Raw genomic sequence first — 17,861 nt, 5'->3', positions numbered from 1 at the left:
GGTCTGGTTTCCAGGTCAAACAGTCTGACCGTTCGGTCCAAATGGACAACTCACTATGACAAAAAATACTTTTTTTTTTTTTTTAATTTAAAAGACAAAAAGAACAGCCAAAAAATATTGTCCGGGTTGATGGTTCGACCACCCCAGTCAGCGGTTCACTTATCAAATCAAAGTTTTTGGCCAAAAGTAGTTTTGGGGTTAAATGGAACCAATCAAGTGATCGATTCCCGATTTTTCTGATCTGACCATTCGGTCTGGTCTAGTTTTGAAAACACTGCTGCAATAAGTGAAAGATGATAGACTACTACGATGTATTTGGTTTGAAGGGAAAGGTAGGGAAACCTATTCCTTTCTCTACCCTTTTAATTAAGTTTGCAACTTGGGGCTGGGTTGGCCCGAACCCAACACAAAATAATCAGGTTGGATTGATGATCAAGTTAGGGTTAGGGTTGAAATTCACAAACCCAAGTTTACTCCGGATTGGGTTAGGGTCAACCGATCAAGCAACCTATATATATATGCACACACACACATTGATTTGTTTAGATATATGATAGTTGTATTGCCCCTACCACATACTATCATGTCTTTAAGATAAGCACTTTACTTAATCCTAATCATAAAGACTAACCTTAATAACATATTTTGTTTTTTGGATGTTTTAATCTTCCTCTCCTCTCTACTGTTTGCTACTCATTGCCTTCTTCCCATCTGTTGCTCTCTATCATAAGTCATAATTCATAATAAACTATAATCTTTTCAAATACTTATTTTTCTGAATTCTGTATTAAAAGAACTAATAAAAACATTAGCAAACAAATACTAATAAAACATAGGATCTATATATATAGTGAAAATTGAATTAAGATCTGAGATTGACAAGTTCTACAAGGTTTTAAGAGATGAGGAGAAAGTTGGGTTAGGCCCAACCGAGCGCAGCCCAACCCAAAGTTGACTTCAGATTTAGAACTTAAGAGTAGGGTTGAGGGTTTAGAACTTAGTTGAACTGATTTGGATAAGCCATAAAAGAAGGCCCTGTTTATAAAGTATTTTCGTATTTTTGAAAGTACAAAATTAGGACAAGTATGATATTGTGTTTGTATTGTATATTTTATGCTTTTGTTTTCATACTTTTTAAAAGTAGGAAAACCCTTAAAAGCACGAAGTCTGCTTGTTATATGCTTCTGACAAAATACTATTTCCATTTTCTTGCGAATGGGTTGGTCACATGTAATCACTCTCCGATAAAACTCTTGACCTTATTTCTGTTCACCGCTGCTGGAGTCAGACTGTCACACCGGTCTCAGACCGCCAAACCACTAAAAACCGTCACCAGAAGTATGAATAGACCTGGTTTTGCCTAACAGAAAATGATACTTTTATTTTAAAAAGCATCTTATAGGCTGCCAGAGTGGGGTCTAGCTTACAAAGCCAAAAGCCACTGCATAAGAGCTCTCCCAAATAGACTTGAAGAAATAAAGAATATGTCCATAGAAGCCTTTGTTCTGTAGTCGACTCAGCAGCTTAATTCTCTTCTCCCCACGTATATGTCTGTAGAACAACTGAAGAAGCCTCCTTGCACATTTTCATGAGAAGATGGTGGATTACAATCCCTGAATCTCCTTCCAAATTCGACGAAGACTTTCTCGCTTCCTATTTGAGCCGCAACTTATTGGGCTTTTATTGCAGCCCACATCTTACCAGTTGTGATTATTGTTCTACCAATGCATTTCACAATCGCTACCACAATCATCCCTTGATGAGCCACGGCTACGCATCCAATCAAAATTGACTTTAATTGTGTGCATATCAGGGGTGACCATTTGGCCCAGGCCCATTTTTCTCTTTATTAGGCGGGCCCAGCATTGAGGCAATTCATTTATGAGGGTTATGACCTGACCCGCATTTATCTCCTTGTTTTAGTGGGTCAATCTTTAACCTGCACTAAATCCAATCCTTACAATTGTTCACACTGGAGTCTGGAGATGACTTAGTCATAATCTACTGCACTTTTGTGGCTGAATTTGTCACTGTGGCTCAGTGTGGAAAGAGTACAAATGCAAATACATACAATATAAATATATACAAAATACAAGGTTTTACACTCTACATATTTGTATTTCTATTCCTTCCAAACTGAGCCTGTTGGAGTGAGCACCACATTACTAGTTGATTGCTTACCAACATCTCTGATACCGATTGAATGGTTATCAGTTTTTTAGGTATCAGGCTCATAGGCTTCAAAATAATAAAAGCTGAAATGCTAAAATGTTAAAGCTGAATGAATTATGCAAAAACAAATAAAGAAAAACTGGTTAGATAATTTTATTTTAGGTTTTTGGTACCATTGTTGTTTTTAACACCAATATTTGGGGTTGGTCAATACAAATTTGTGATAGGATATATTTTATTTTTCTGTCATGAATGCCTTGAGTTGATCAATGCAATGTTTGGTATCGTTGCTGCTATTTCATGATATATATATATATATATATGGGAATAGCTATCTAATGCAAGGTTCTAAATATCGATACGGTGTATCGGCCTGTTGGTAATTTTTTTATATGTTTTACTTATTTTTTTTAAACTGGTTCAGAGGGGCCAGTTTAAGGCCCAATTACCCTCTGAATCAATGGCTGACCCAATACAACCCCTGTAGGGGCGTATTAGGAAGCCACCAGCATAATACATATCGGCTGATACATGCCGATATGTGTTGATACTTTAAACCTTGATCTTGTAACAACACAATTTCTTAAAAATTTGTATTAACAAACCCCATATGTATTTTGTTTCATTTTATGTACTTGACTTGCACTCTATTTTATCTCCTACGACCTTATATTCTATCATTGAAACCACTCAAAGTTTCAGAATAAATCTCTCTAATATTTGTCTCCTTCATTATTTTGAAGGCCTTTCGGTTTTGTTTTACCCAACCGTGTTTTCAAACACCCCCTTAATTTGTATCACATAACAGTATAGACCAGAGGTTATGAGGGCTTTATGGGATTGGAACAAGATGGTAGAAGCTCTAGAGACACCTAAGTTTCTAAGGTCCCATTTGCTTTTAAGGAAGTTATTTATCCAGGTAAATGCACTTTCTTGGTAAATACATTTACCTATGTTCTTTTGTCTTTCAGATAAATAAGATAATGATTGTTTGTCATGAATGCCATTATTAAAAAGGACAATTTTGTCTCATCAATATATGTAAACCCCATATATATATATATGTGAATCTTAGTAAATGAAATTAAAATTTCATTAACCAACTTTCCTCCATGTTTATTAATTTTGGCCCTAATAAGAAAAAAAAAAAAACTGTGTTATATGCTATTAACCAATAATAATGGTATTAGTTTTGAGCTAATACCATGACCTCTGATATGTATTACTGCAACCAACAAGCATATACATTTGAAGGTTCACCTTTGCTATGACATGGTTGGCTAAAACCACGAAATAACAGCCTTAAACGTATTGTGTAATACCTACCTTGAATTGATACCAATAGATGGTGGTTGATTTGGTATATAGGTTCTCTGGCTTGTTTTGTTGTAGAAGAGAGTCATGGGATGGGGATGGGTTACCCCCATTGTGTACAGTCCCGTGAATAAAAATAAATAAAAATTGATGCAATGACTTAAGGTAGGGCTACCGCAATAAGGCTTTATTCATGGTTCAGCGTAAGATTAAAACTCCATCGTACCAAAAGTGAGAAGCTGAGCATTTGAGTTTGAGCTGCATGCGCTGGACCTTCGCCAATACAAAATATTCCCTTTTACTGATCCCTTGCCAAGCTAGTAAGGAATATGGTCAGATTTTTTTTCCAGTCACTAATGGCCCACTTTTCATGGTTAATTCTGAAATTTTCTTTGAGTTCAGAATTGCGCCCCACAACGTCCCACAGCACATCGGCGGAGATGTGCTGTGGGACATTGTGGGGCACCTCCTCTTTTGGTAGTACATATTACGCATTTATAGGGTATTAAGACTTTAAGAGGGTGGAGAGAAAGAGATGTGTATGTGACTATGTGAGGTCCATTGAGCTTACCTGGAAAGAGCCTACACAGTGATGTGGGTTTGATTCTGTGTCTTCATATGTGAATTGTGGAGGGATGCCGAGTGATCATTTCAGCTAATATGGGTCAACGAGATATCATATAAAGGACCGATATGGAGATGAAGTACAATACGTATCCTCCTAACTGCGTCAATAATCATTCAACTGCAGATAGGAAAGGAAAGAAAATAAGGACGTATCTATATGTTTGTCACTGTGCCCATCTTTGCAGTCCACACCTCAACGTTTCAATCCCTCGTCTGGAATGGAGACGGGATCTGTTCCTCATAAATGGGCGCCTCACATGTATATTCACCATGCATTGGAAACATCTCCCATGAATAATAATTAATAAGTAAGGGAGATAATTCTCAATGCATGATAGGATGTGCATGTGAGGCGCTAGGAGTAAGGAGCAGATCTGGTCTCGAACACCCCGAGAAAGTTAAAAGAAAAAAACAAAACAATGTTGAATTGAAATGGCTCCCGTAAGAAAGGAAATGAATTACGGCATGACAAACTGTTGATGTGTCCTTCTCCATGGAAGACCAACCAAGTTTTATCTTGTGGGGGTTTTGTCATAGACTCTCCATAGTTTATGTACGACTGACTGACTATAACTAACTATGGAAATATCTTGGTCTACAATTGCACTTTGCTTAATCCGTTGCGTATGTTATACTTGGATCAGACACTTGTATTTTATATCAGAAAAGGGAAAAAAAAAAAAAGAACCACTGCGGATAAATTGTCATAAAGTGGTCCATAAATCCACTAATATGGAACGTTGAACAACTGCAGTAAGAGAAGTTTGGCACGGAATGTCAAACGGGGAATGGAGTCTATCACTCCGCAGCACAACAATTAATTAATGAATGTTTCTCTGTTTCTTCTTTGAATCGTCTTGTTAATGCGTACGAATACTAGACAGAAGAAACTGAAATCGAATCGTAGTTACTTGTGACAGAAATCAATTGGGTCAGATATATAGGTAATTGGTTGTATGGACCTAGGACGACAAACCCGGGGAAGTACAGATTCGAGCCCAAACCGCGTTGAAGTTTAGAATTAGGTTGGATTGGGCCCGGATGGGTTCTTAGTTCTTACCTCTTGCCATCAATGAGCGAAGTTATGATAAATTAGATTACATGGTATATCACATGTTAACCATGTGGACTTCGGGGGCAATAGCACAATTATATATATATATAAAGCTAAAAACAAATAAACAATTTGCTTTAGGCTCAGTTTCGAAGAAATATAAATATAAATATATACGGTATAAATACACAGAAAATAATATAAAATATAAGGTTTTGTATTCTAGATATTTGTATTTGTATTCCTTTCAAACTGAGCTTAATTTATTAAAAAAATTGGTACGCCAATGAATTGCAAGGAACTTCCTTCCCGTGAACAGTAATGGCCAGGAGGTTGCTTACTGGGTCCGAAAACCATACCAATCAAACCTTAACACATATCAGTTCATGCAACTAAGTTTAATAACCTGTCCAACTGTTGTCACTATATTCCTAGGTGGTCCCTCTCCCTCCCTCCCTCTCTCCGCCCCTCAACATGCAAGTGTTTTTAGAACGAAAAAAGGCAGTATTTTTCTCCCAAGAAAAAGAAAGTAGTTCACGTTTCTTCTTCAACGTTAATTACCTCGTGCCACCACGTGCTTCTCTAACAATCCACCGAACTCGGATTGCATTGTTTCCATTTTAACTACTATTTTATATACACTTGAATCGAAAGTCGCACTTGAAGAAAAAAAGTCGAAAGTGGTGAAGTCGATGCCGTCTATTCTTTTTTGGTATTACAACCTAATCTATAACCGTCTTGCTGCAATAATAGAAACAAACAATAAACTAACTACTAGCTGTACTGGTGGTGATGGACCCGGCCGGTGGTCCAATTTTGGGAGATTCCAGGAATCGGAGACATGTGATGTGGGTCGCCAACAAGTTAGGTAGTTTCGGTTCCACCTGATATGTGATAATATGTCCCAACTCCCATATATATATGAAAGACGGATCAACTCCTCACCAACCCCAAGTCTCTGACCCCGATCGATTTGGAATGGATCCGAATTGGATTGCATTGTTATAACCGCCAGACCATATTAAGTTCATCGGTGGTTGACGTAATCATTCAATCGTCATGCAATAGGAGGAAGTACGTAGTCATGAGTCTTGGAACTCCTTAAGCAAGCGCTGGATGAATGCCGTCAGAAATCCCAAGTTTGACACACTCAATAGTCAATTCTCGTTCTACATTTTAACGATCGATGATGCACATCTTGGAGCCCATTATCAAAAACTTGGTTTAATTTCCCACTGTTTAATAAGATCATTCTTGAGCCGTTCCTTGACTCAACAGCTTATGTCACAAAGAGTTCCATTACAATCATCAACTACCAACAAAGAAACCAAACACCGGACCCCTTTTTTCCTCCCACATACAAGAAAAACAAGAAAACGAAATAAAGAAAAGAGACAGAAGGAAATATAAGAAACTAAACGAGGCGACAAGCAATAGCAACAAAAGCATGTTGTTTTCTTCCTTTCCTTCTCCCTTATTCTCTTTTTAACAAATTTTCTTCAAAGAATCAAATGAAATTGAATGGGATCAATTGAACAGAAAACGCCAGTGTACTGGGCGTCGGACGAATTCTGTTAGCATGATCTTATTCCGTCATCATTTACAAGAGCCAACCTCTCCGTGAAGGAAACCTGGCTAAGAATCATGGTGAGTGTGGGAATATTACATGATTTTTTTTTCTCTTTTTTTTTTTTTTTCTTCTGGTCATCATCATTCTTTACAAAAATAAGACTAAATAACAGTAAATAGTTAGAGGTCATTCTATTCCTCCATTGCTTTCCCCTCTCCATTAAATGTCTAGAGGAGAAGGCACGTCTCTGACTGCTGCTTGACCTGCTGCTGCTTGGCTTGCTGCTGAGACCAGTAAGCATGTGCAGAGAGGACGCGGTCCAAGAGCTCCTGGGGTACGGGCTCTCCCCTCCTCTGTTGAGGGGAGATTCTTGCCGTGTGCACCAATGTTTTCCACTTATCCTGCACAACCCCCATCCCACAACTCATCACGTGAGGACCAATCATATGTTAATCATCCCAAACAACCTATGAAGTAGCCACCTCTTTTACTTTTTTAGCCTTAGTCATTAAAAGCAACACCAAGATACATTCTCAATCATATATGTAAAGAGACGGGATCGTAGTTGGTAAAGGGACAACTAGACTGAGGTGCACCTCTTGAGGTGTGGGAGAGAAATCGACAAAAACTAGAATTACTGGGAAAGCACTGAAGGCTGTGTCAGAACTTTTATTAATAAACTCCACCTATGCATCAAAGAACACTATTCTTCTTTTAGGATGAATGATCTCCACTTTTGTTACTTTTTTCATGCAAAAAGAATAAAAAAAGAAAAGAAAAGCAGCTGTCACCTCTTTCATACTCATGTACGAGCCACTTACTTTTAATTGCCATTAGTAGCAGCATTGCAATGTAACTGTTGCATTACATGATCAATAATTCCATAAAACACCGAGTGCTTCCACTTGAACACTGATATTTAGTTTCCTTCTCTTCGCCACTGTTTAATTAGATACTAGATAATTAATGTCATACATACTAGACAATTTTTTGAAAATTTTGAAGCTGGAAATTATTTATAAGCATCACAATAAATGATGTCTCAGATCTGCCAGAACTGTAATTTTGTAAGCATTGTTTCCCTCATTAAATAATAATAATAATGAATCTCTCAATGGGAAGGAGTTAGGAGTTTAGAATCATTCAATTGGGACTAGTAGGTTTTCCTATTCTTCTTAGTGCGTATTTCAGTACAACTTATTTACTTTCTCAGTTAAAGTTTACAAGAAATTTGGTCTCTTAATAGTTGTATGTTTATCGACTAGCAGGTTTAAGGTGTAAAAGGAAAAAGCAAACAAATGTGTTTACCTTCAGGTCAACATAAGTCCGATGCTTTGCATTATCAAAAGCACGTAATTTAACATCACGCCACCTACAGATTAAATGAGGCACCTTAGAGATTCGTACCAATAAATAAATGAAAAAAAAAAAGAACAAATTGCTAAGTAGACAGTTATATGGTAGTTGTAATCCTGTCCCATACCTTCCAGTCCCAAGTTTCTCAACTGCTTGTACAAGTGCTTCCACTTCTGAGACAGAGAATGGCCTCCTGATTCGGCGCTGAACAAGTTCAGATCGTCTAGATTTCCGGTTAAAAGGGACCACAGCCAAAGCCTCAACGCTCATTGCTGGGATGGCAACCAAGGTTCTAGAATCTGGTGTTATTTTATCCTTCGACACATCAATAGGAGAAGGAACAGAATCATGATCACTCTCTACACAATTTGCTAAATTGGTCATAGGAGGAACAAGGGAGACTTCAGAAGTCCCTGGATCCAAAGCAGCTGGGGTTGGATACCTGGAATATAGGAACAACAAGTTTAATGCAACCACATAGTAAAACCAACATTGGAATCTCAGAGTTCGAAGATATTTACCTGTTTATTGGCTGGGGTGCATCACAAGGTAGCAGAAAGGGAGGATCTTCAGGGCACACGGGTGGTGGAGAATTTGTGGGGTTAGGTTCTAGTGTAAAACCCAAAGCATCCAACTTGTTATCATTAGAGATTCCAGCCTGAAGAAGAGTCTTATTATCATCTCTAACTTTCTTTCCCTGAAGAAGTACACCAATACGTAGTCCACCTCCAAGTACAGTAGTCACAGCCTCCATAACTGTCCTCTGGAACAAATTACATACCACCACAATAAGATAGAATTTACCAGTCATGACAAAACAGTTCAAAGGTATTCCTTGTTTATTTATTTACTTTCTTTTTGCATGAATAGCAGGAACAAGGGATCAGGAGAAAAAGGTGGAGGCTGAGGGAGAAGATGGTGTTGCAACTGATTAGGACTGTCTACTAGGTGTAATAGTAGGGTTATGCACAATACCAAAAGCATACCTTATGATTTGGACAGGCAAACTGAAGAAGTAAAAAGTATGAAGGCCAGGGGACACACAGGAATGTGGCTATTACTCAAATACCTCAGGCATTCTTGCAAGGAAAATGTTTTGGCAACAACTAGTGAACAGTGAATAGAACAACTTGCTTTTCAATAATGGTTTTAAAAATACAGTTTCATTCATAGTCCATTTCCTTTAAAAATAGACCGTTTCATTCATAGTCCAATTTCAATGCTTGAAAGGTTTTTCAATGATAACTATTTATCACAATATAGCAAGAAAGCAGCAAAAAATCACATACCTTCAGTGAACCAACAGTTTCAGTTTCAGGGATCTCAATGACAAGCTCTGGTACCCGAAAGGACTTGATACTAAGCCTCACTGAACAAAAGAAGGACAATGTATGCAAGATACCTTTCAAATATCAGATTCAAATCAAGTCAATCAAGAAAATTTATTAAGGCAAATGAAAAGTTCTCCCACCATGAGAATCCCTTGGTTGAAATGCTGTTTGTTGACCTGGCACAGACGATGTGCCACTTGCTGCAAATGAAAAAAAAAAGTGAGGATTATTTAGAAAAAAAAATTGCAGACAGTCATAAACCTTGAATCTTAAAGGGAAAAAGAAGGAAAATGAGGCAGAAATAGACCTCCACGCATTATTGCACCTGAACCAGTTGTGACTTCATTCACTCCCTTCTCAGCCGAATTAGAAATGCCTATGCTACTAATTCCTCCATCAGATGTTGATACCGAGCTTTGATCTAAAAGCTTCCTCTTCTTGAAAGGAGAATTCCTCTGAGATCTTTGGCGTGTGCAACAGGTTTTCCTATTGCGAGAAAAAGGCTTCATTTCCCCATCTAAAACCACAAACCAGATTCTTCAATTAATAACAGGTGTGTGTGTGGAATTGAAAAAAAAAAAAAAAAAACTTGAAAGTAAAACATCAAATGAGTGTTGAACCAGATATAACCAACAAAGCAGAAAACTTACCAGGTTTAGAAATTTCACCATCACTCAATTTTGGAGCTGCTTTCCAATATTTAGAGGCAAACAGCTTCCTTATTCTCCGATCTCCAATGCGTCCTGAAGGTCTAAACTTCACATTTATGGGGCTAGGTTGAGTGCACCCAGAAGAGTTCTCGTCATCATCTCTATTTACTACTTTTACATCATCATCAGGGAAAGATATGTGATCCCTACATAAAGGTATGTCAACACTACTGTCTGAACTGATTAATGCAGGAGGTTTCCTATCCACTTCCATTGGATCTTCTGAACTGCATGAATCAGGCAAAGTTCCATTTATGACACTCCCAATTTTTTGTGTTTCACGCTCTCTTTCTGTTCCATCTTCTACCTTGCCTCCATAAAATTCTCCATAGCTGGGGGAGCCTTTCCTTTCTTTACTTGGGATACATCCAAACTCATTCCTGCTTTTACCCTTAATGAACTTCTCAGCACAAGTGAACTTCTCTGAGTAGTTCAAATTTCTTGTTGCAGGAGTTTGCCTCAAAGCCACGGCATTCTGAACTTGTGGGTTCTCCTTCAAAAAATGTGTTCGGTTGTGACCTTCAGACCCAAGCCCAGAGACAAGGACACTTTCATTGCAGCTGCCTTGGTCAAAAGGTTCTACTTTTAAGGTTCTCTCTTCATCCTGTTGTTCTGCTTCAAGATTATGTTTAACTAAGGGGCTCTGATCATTCCTGGCCGATGCTTTAGCAGGAGCAGGTGAACTTTCCCTCTCCTGTAGCAACTTTCCAGCTACAGTAGCCAATAAATCAAATGCACACATTGGGTTGACTGCTTGAGCTTGCATCTGATCCCAATGATGAAACTCTGTCAGTAAATAAAACGTATGAGAAATGGCCCGTCTTCACATGCCAAACTACTTGTTATTAATCTGCTTGGTTGTGACTGAATTCAAATGTTCCTAATCGACTACCAATCATTTTCAATGAATCTTGCTCCAATGTCATGAAACGGGAAAAAAACGAACAAATTGTGCAAGTATTTGAAAAAGAGAAAAAAAAAAAAAAGATGGAACTAGCCAACGAACAGAGACCGGTAAAAGCAGCTCCCACCGCAAGATAATATTTTAAATACAGAAGGGATTGGAATTAGAAAACAGAGACATCAAAGGAATAAATTGTGAATTTAGGTTTTATGAGGACTTCTGGTACAACATAAAGGTAAAAGAAAAAAAAATGGAGAAAAGAAAAAGAAAGAAGAAAAATCCATTGCTCAGTGGCACCATTAACCAGGTTGACACAACAATCATTCAATCACCTGTTTGAAAAAGAATTAAAAATGTCATTAAATCAAGAATTACTAAAATTAATTTTATGCATTGGAAATGAGAAAATTGTTTCTGCAAAATCCGAACGTCGAAAAAAAAAATTCAATACCAATTTTCAAGGTTTGTAACAGATCTTCACTATAAGAAAACGAACAATTAAAGAAATTAAGAAATTCAGGGAGGAGCCCAACAGATGAAGGAGAAGGAAAGATCCATTAAAGTATGTTAAGTAAGTTTCGCAAACTTAAATCTTACCATATCTAGAAAAACAAAATTAAAAATAAAATGGAGACTTCAGATCTCAAAGGTAAAATAAAAGGTCATAAATTTAAACAGGACGAGATGAAAATTTTACATTTGAAGGCCTCCGAAGAACTTTAGGTTCAGCTAATCCAGTAAACTCCAACGAATTGAAACTTAGACGTGTCTTCTGTACAATTTCTGTTAACAGAGAAAGAACATATTAAAGATAGATGAAGAAACAAAAGGAAAGAAAATGAATAAAAAGCATGAAACTTGAAAAAAAAAAAAAAAGATCCAGACAAAGACAGACAAAGAGAAACATAAATTATATGCATCTCTGCGTATGATTCTACACAATTCGCACAGAAACATAACTTTAGGACACAAAACCCTAAAGCGGAGATCATTTGAGACAAAGTCCAGAAAATTTAAGTTGAGAAAACAATCGGATCACAATTATTTCCTCGAAATCCATGGAAGAAATTCAAACTTCTAAAACATGATACGCCCATCAAGACGAGCAAACGGATCGAAACTCAGATCAAATCCACCAGAAACAGAATTCAGCACCGGAAAATAAATCTAGACCTAAATTCCGGCCAATTCAACAAATCCAAACCGGAACAGAGGAAATCGAATCAGAAAAGGACAAACGCCGCCTAATCTACAAAATTCTGGACCAAAAAATTCACAATTGTGATCAAATTCAGGCGCAAAACAATGAAGAAATCCGATCACACAAACCTTATGAGAAACGGCTTCTGTTCAGGGTTGTCAAGGTTTCTGTGCATAAGGAAAAAAAAAAAAAAAAAAAAGAAGAAAACGCCGGTGAAAAAAATGAAATTCCGGCGAATTACGTCAGAATTCCTACTGATGTAAAAATTATCAGGCAATTGCCGGAGAGTCTCAAGAGATCGGCGAATTATAATATGCTTGACGCATGCTTTGGTTTCCCATCCATCCTTCTCTGTTTTATCTGTCCGATGTATAAATTGGACGCTACCTTTGTCTCTCTTACCTGATGGCCAAAAACCCTCTGAAAACCACCCTGCATTGCTTAAACCCCAACTCTTATACCATTGACCCTGATAACCGAGTAAACCGGTTAAAGCGCAGTGCATTCCCTGCTAGAGCCGGTAACAGAAACCACTTGGACCAGTTCCTCATTTCGGGTGATCCACATCCTGCCCCCATTCTATCAGATGATTGCCACGTGGGAGTCTCTGGCATCGTTTCGGGCTGGTCTAATTTGCACGACCTTTGCTTCGAAAAAAACGTTGGGCTTTAGGACGAGGGAAAATCTAGAAATTTGGGCGATAGTTTCGGGTAGGAACTTGTATCAAATCTATTTTGTTTTTCTTTCATTTCCGTTATTAGAAAATTTCTTTTATTTCGCGAGATTCTGTCATTTGCTTTATCCCCTTTTTTCACAAAATTAAGTAATCAGAAATTCAGGATTTTCTCTTATCGTGTATTCAAATTAATTTTGTGGTTTACGTTGAAATATGATTATGAAATTTACCAAAAATATAATGAAATTCTTTTTACTATGGAAAGAATATTCGAATGTAACAAGACAAGTAAATATTTAAAATAGAAAAATAAAAAAGAGAAGGGGCCACCGGGCAGGGGAGGTAAATAATGTAGGTACCATGTGATAATTCTCGCGAGCACGTGTCGGTAGCTCTGGGGATTGAGGAATTAGGACGTTTGCTCAATTGAAAGTTACAAGGTTATAATTGTCATTTGGGTTGTTGGGTCGTTTTCTCAAAAAGCAAGTCCGCACTTCTTCAGTTATTTCTTGGCCGTCTGTTTAAATCGCATGCCAAGTAAGATAGAATTCATTGAGATGACGTGGAGAAAAGCACCACCCGATTGGCTTATTTTGGTCACTATTTATCTAAGAAGTAAAACAAATAAAAAGAGTTATAATTTCCTCCGCTACCCAATATAAATGTAAGCATCTTGTCGTGGATTTGATGGAGGGCACGGAATAGAGCATCACTTCCGTTTAACGTAGACGGTGAAATAATAACGGAATGATGAAGCGGCAGGAAGGTAGCCACGAAATTTAACGCCGTTGAATCCAGAATCCTGAGATAAGGGAAGCTGAATTTCAAATCATTTTTGTGGTAGTGATGGTGGGGCCGGGTTTATTTTTCGTGTGACCAGGTTTATTGAGAGGGTGTCGAAACGACGCCACGACGCTTACGGTTGTCCCGTGTGTCGTAACGCTGACACCCGTCATACGAGAAGAGCGGCTCGCCCGTCGCCAGGAACCTGGTCAGCTGGTTTTCCTCTTGCACATGGTTGCCGTTTACCTTTAATACGTGTCACTATTGCAAATGCCAATTACTCTTTCACCTTTCTAATTCTCCGCCGTCTCCTCAGCGACGATAAACATTTGTCCGAAAGGAAAAATCATTCAGAACCTTCCCTCCGTTTTCTCGACGAATATAGCCAGAATTTGGAGAGTCTGGATCTCCTGCCCACGATAATTCTGTCTATGTTTATCGCAGGGGGTGTTCTCAATTCACGGGGTAGTGTATTGTAACTAGGCGTGGGCAGAATTTTTGTGGACAGATCCGAAGTCGTATTTGGAACCAATACCGTTTTCTTAGAAAACTGTGTCACATTATTGTTATCTCTTACGACGCCTGCCGATTGATTATACATTTTTATGAAAAACATTTTCTGAAATCACGTTTTGAAAATCGGGAAAAGAAAATGAGTTTTTTTGGAGTTTGATTATGAAATGAAAAAGATATGATATCTGAAAAACTTCTGATTAGTCAATTAGAATCATAAACGTGATAGCCAATCAAGTATTATTTATCAAAATTCATGGGTAAATTTTGATTGGTCAAAACTTTTTCCATACCATATCTTTTTCACATCATAGATTTTTCCCCTTTTTTTAAGCCTTTAGACATTATAGGTTTTTCTTCAAAACTATTGTAACCTCCCTCACATTTCAATTGTGATGATGTCAAAAACCCTATAATCAATCAATCATCATCGTAACAGTGTTAATAAATCAGGTGGGTTTTCATTGAAATTCACAAGGGTAATTGTCAAAGTCTTTCCAACATCATAGATTTTCCCCATTCAAATAATTTGACATTGTATAAATCTTTACAATTTTCAAGTTCTAAACAAGGTTTTTAAAATCAAACCGCACAACGACCCGTTCAGGGTCCGGTTTCCAGGTTGAATGGTCCGATCGTTTAGGGTCTAGTTTCTAAGTTGAATGGTCCAATCATTTATTCTGAATAACATTTTGACAAAAGAATTAAAAAATTTAAAAAAATGGCCAAAAACTAATGAATGGTTTAATTGCCCAAGTCAGCAGTTTGGTGACCAAATTGACAGTTTTTGGCCAAAAAGATGGTTCTGGGGTAAAATGACACCAATCAGGTGACCAGTTCCCATTTTTCAATCCGAATGTCCGATCCGGTCCGATTTTGAAAACCATGGTTCTAACTATGGTGGTATGGTACTAGAAAACACACGATACCCAAAAAAGCAGTTTCAGATTTCAAGATTTTAACTAGGCCATCTCTTTATTAATTAGTGTTGTCAATGGGTCAGATCTAGACCGGGTCCAATGAGAACCGAAAACAACCTGACAAGAAATATCAAGGACCCGAAACGGAATCGAACTCAATAGAGTGTAATTTTAGACCTAGAACCAAACTGATTGTTTTTTATCCAAGAGGCACCACTTTCTCCTAAATTGTCTCTAATTCCTATTTATCTCCTAAATTATATCCAACTCCTATTTACCTCTTAAGTTATCTCTAATTTAGGTGTCGTTTGATAAGTCAAAGTTAAATAGATATTAAATGTCTGAAATCTAAAAAGTGGCATATATGCCTTTCTACTTTTTAGAGGATTTGAATCCTTAAGTTTGTTTGTGTTGGATCAACCCTTTACAATCTAAAATTTACTAATTTTACTATTTTACCCCTAAAACATACTATTTGGAAATGTTGAATTCAACTTACATTATCTCATAAAAATTAATTTTCAACCTCAAAATAATATTGAAACAATACAAATAAAAAATAATAAATTAATAATTACTAATTAAAAAATGAAATGATTAAAATTTAAAAAATAATTAATGACTATAAAAATATTAAAATAATTAATAATTACTAATTTAGTAATTTACACAAATAAAATTTAAAATAATTTTTAAAAATTACTAGTTAATAACAATAATTAATAATTAATAAATAACAAAAGTAAATTTAATAAAAAAATAATTAATTTTTAATAAAAAATATTAATATAATTTATAATTTATAATTAAGTATTTTTACTCACCGAACCACAACTACTACATGTTGCAGCGGCGATGGCGGTGGTGAAAACACAAGGGAGAGAGAGAGAGAGATAACGAAAGCGAGAGAAGATAGGGGGAGAGAGAGAGTCGTCGTTGCAGGAATACAAGGTGAAGAGAGAGAGAGAGAGAGAGAGAGAGAGAGAGAGAGCTACTGTTGCAACTTGCAGCGTTGGTGACGAGAAGACAGGGCAAAGAGAGAGAGAGAAAGAGGTCTAATGTTTATGTTTTCTGGGTTTGGGGTTGTAAGGGGTAACTTGTGTCATTTCCAAAATATTGTAAGGACATTTTGGACTATGCACCGACTCTACAACGCATCTGAGCACGTTAAGAGATGGCCCAAGGTCTATTAATAATTATATATTTTTACAAAATTCATCATGAAATTATATACAAACAATATAAATTGAACAACATTTTGATAAAAGAATTAAAAAATTAAAAAAATGGCCAAAAACTAATGAATGGTTTAACCGCCCAGGTCAACAGTTTGCTAACCAAATTGACAGTTTTTTGCCAAAAAGATGGTTCTGGTGTAAAATGACACAAATCAGGTGACCAATTCCCATTTTTCAATCTGATCGTCCAATCCGCTCCAATTTTGAAAACCATGGTTCTAACTATGGTGGTATGGCACTAGAAAACACACGATACCCAAAAAAGCAATTTCATATTTCAAGATTTTAACTAGGCCATCTCTTTATTAATTAGTGTTGTCAATGGGTCAGATCTAGATCGGGTCCAGTGAGAACCGAAAACAATCTGACAAGAAATATCAAGGGCTCGAAACGGAATCGAACTCAATAGAGTCGGTAATTTTAGACCTAGAACTGAACTGATTGTTTTTTATCCAAGAGGCACCACTTTCTCCTAAATTGTCTCTAATTCCTATTTATCTCCTAAATTATATCCAACTCCTATTTACCTCTTAAGTTATCTCTAATTTAGGTGTCGTTTGATAAATCTGAAAAGTTAAATAGATATTAAATGTGTATGAAATCTAAAAAGAGGCATATATGCTTTTCTACTTTTTAGAGGATTTGAATCCTTAAGTTTGTTTGTGTCGGATCAACCCTTTACCATCTAAAATTTACTAATTTTACTATTTTACCCTTAAAACATATTATTTGGAAATGTTGAATTCAATTTACATTATCTCATAAAAGATAATTTTCAACCTCAAAATAATATTGAAACAACACAAATAATAAATAATAAATCAATAATTACTAATTAAAAAATGAAACAATTAAAATTAAACAAATAATTAATGACTATAAAAATATTAAAATAATTAATAATTACAATAAAAAATAATTAATGATTAATAACAAATATTAATATAATTTATAATTTATAAATTAATTTATAATTAAGTCTTTTTACTCACCAAACCACAACTACTACATGTTGCAGTGACGATGGCAGTGCTGAAAACACAAGGGAACGAAAGCGAGAGAAGACAGGGGGAGAGAGAGAGTCGTCGTTGTGGGAATACAAGGTGAAGAGAGAGAGAGAGAGAGAGAAGACAGGGGGAGAGAGAGAGAGAGCTATTGTTGCAACTTGCAGCAGTGGTGGCGAGAAGACAGGGCAAAGAGAGAGAGAAAGAGGTCGAATGTTTATGTTTTCTGGGTTTGGGGTTATCGGGGGTAACTTGTGTCATTTCCAAAATATTGTAAGGATATTTTGGACTATGCACTGGCTCTATAACGCGTCTGAACACGTTAAGAGCTAACCCAAGGTCTATTATTTTCAAATCTAAAAATAAGATTCAGACCAATTTTAAGAGGTAAAACCAAATAAGGGGTGGGGTCTGAAAAGTAGCATTTTCAGATTCAGACCTCTGAAAAGTGCAATCAAATGACACCTTAGTAGAGAAATTCCCTCCTA

The 17,861-nt window shown here is 36.7% G+C and overlaps 1 protein-coding gene across 8 annotated transcripts; it reads right to left on the bottom strand.

The window, feature by feature from the left end:
- Positions 1 to 6,601: 6,601 nt before the first annotated feature.
- On the bottom strand, positions 6,602 to 12,670 carry LOC148868701 (telomere repeat-binding protein 5-like). 8 transcript variants are annotated; one of them, XR_016107566.1, is made up of 11 exons: positions 12,495 to 12,668; positions 11,736 to 11,821; positions 10,075 to 11,370; positions 9,732 to 9,941; positions 9,565 to 9,624; positions 9,383 to 9,462; positions 8,615 to 8,856; positions 8,221 to 8,535; positions 8,046 to 8,109; positions 7,559 to 7,677; positions 6,602 to 7,138 (listed from the first exon to the last, which is right to left on the bottom strand). XR_016107566.1 is itself a non-coding variant. In XM_088971412.1 (10 exons), the coding sequence occupies exons 3-10, from the start codon at positions 10,898 to 10,900 to the stop codon at positions 6,965 to 6,967; spliced, it is 1,971 nt and encodes a 656-aa protein (XP_088827538.1). In that variant the 5' UTR covers positions 10,901 to 10,920; positions 11,736 to 11,821; positions 12,495 to 12,670; the 3' UTR covers positions 6,602 to 6,964. The 8 variants fall into 8 exon arrangements, 5 of the variants coding, with proteins under 5 accessions (XP_088827538.1, XP_088827539.1, XP_088827541.1 ...); XR_016107565.1 differs by having other exon boundaries at positions 10,075 to 10,920; positions 12,368 to 12,513; XR_016107567.1 differs by having other exon boundaries at positions 9,750 to 9,941; positions 10,075 to 10,920; positions 12,368 to 12,513.
- Positions 12,671 to 17,861: the final 5,191 nt, after the last annotated feature.

The sequence above is a fragment of the Nelumbo lutea genome, chromosome 2, assembly GCF_056320005.1.
Source record: "Nelumbo lutea isolate HS-2025 chromosome 2, American lotus-T2T, whole genome shotgun sequence".
NCBI lineage: Eukaryota > Viridiplantae > Streptophyta > Magnoliopsida > Proteales > Nelumbonaceae > Nelumbo > Nelumbo lutea.
The sequence above is the reverse complement of the archived record's forward strand: the minus strand, read 5'-3'. Positions and strand labels throughout refer to the sequence as shown.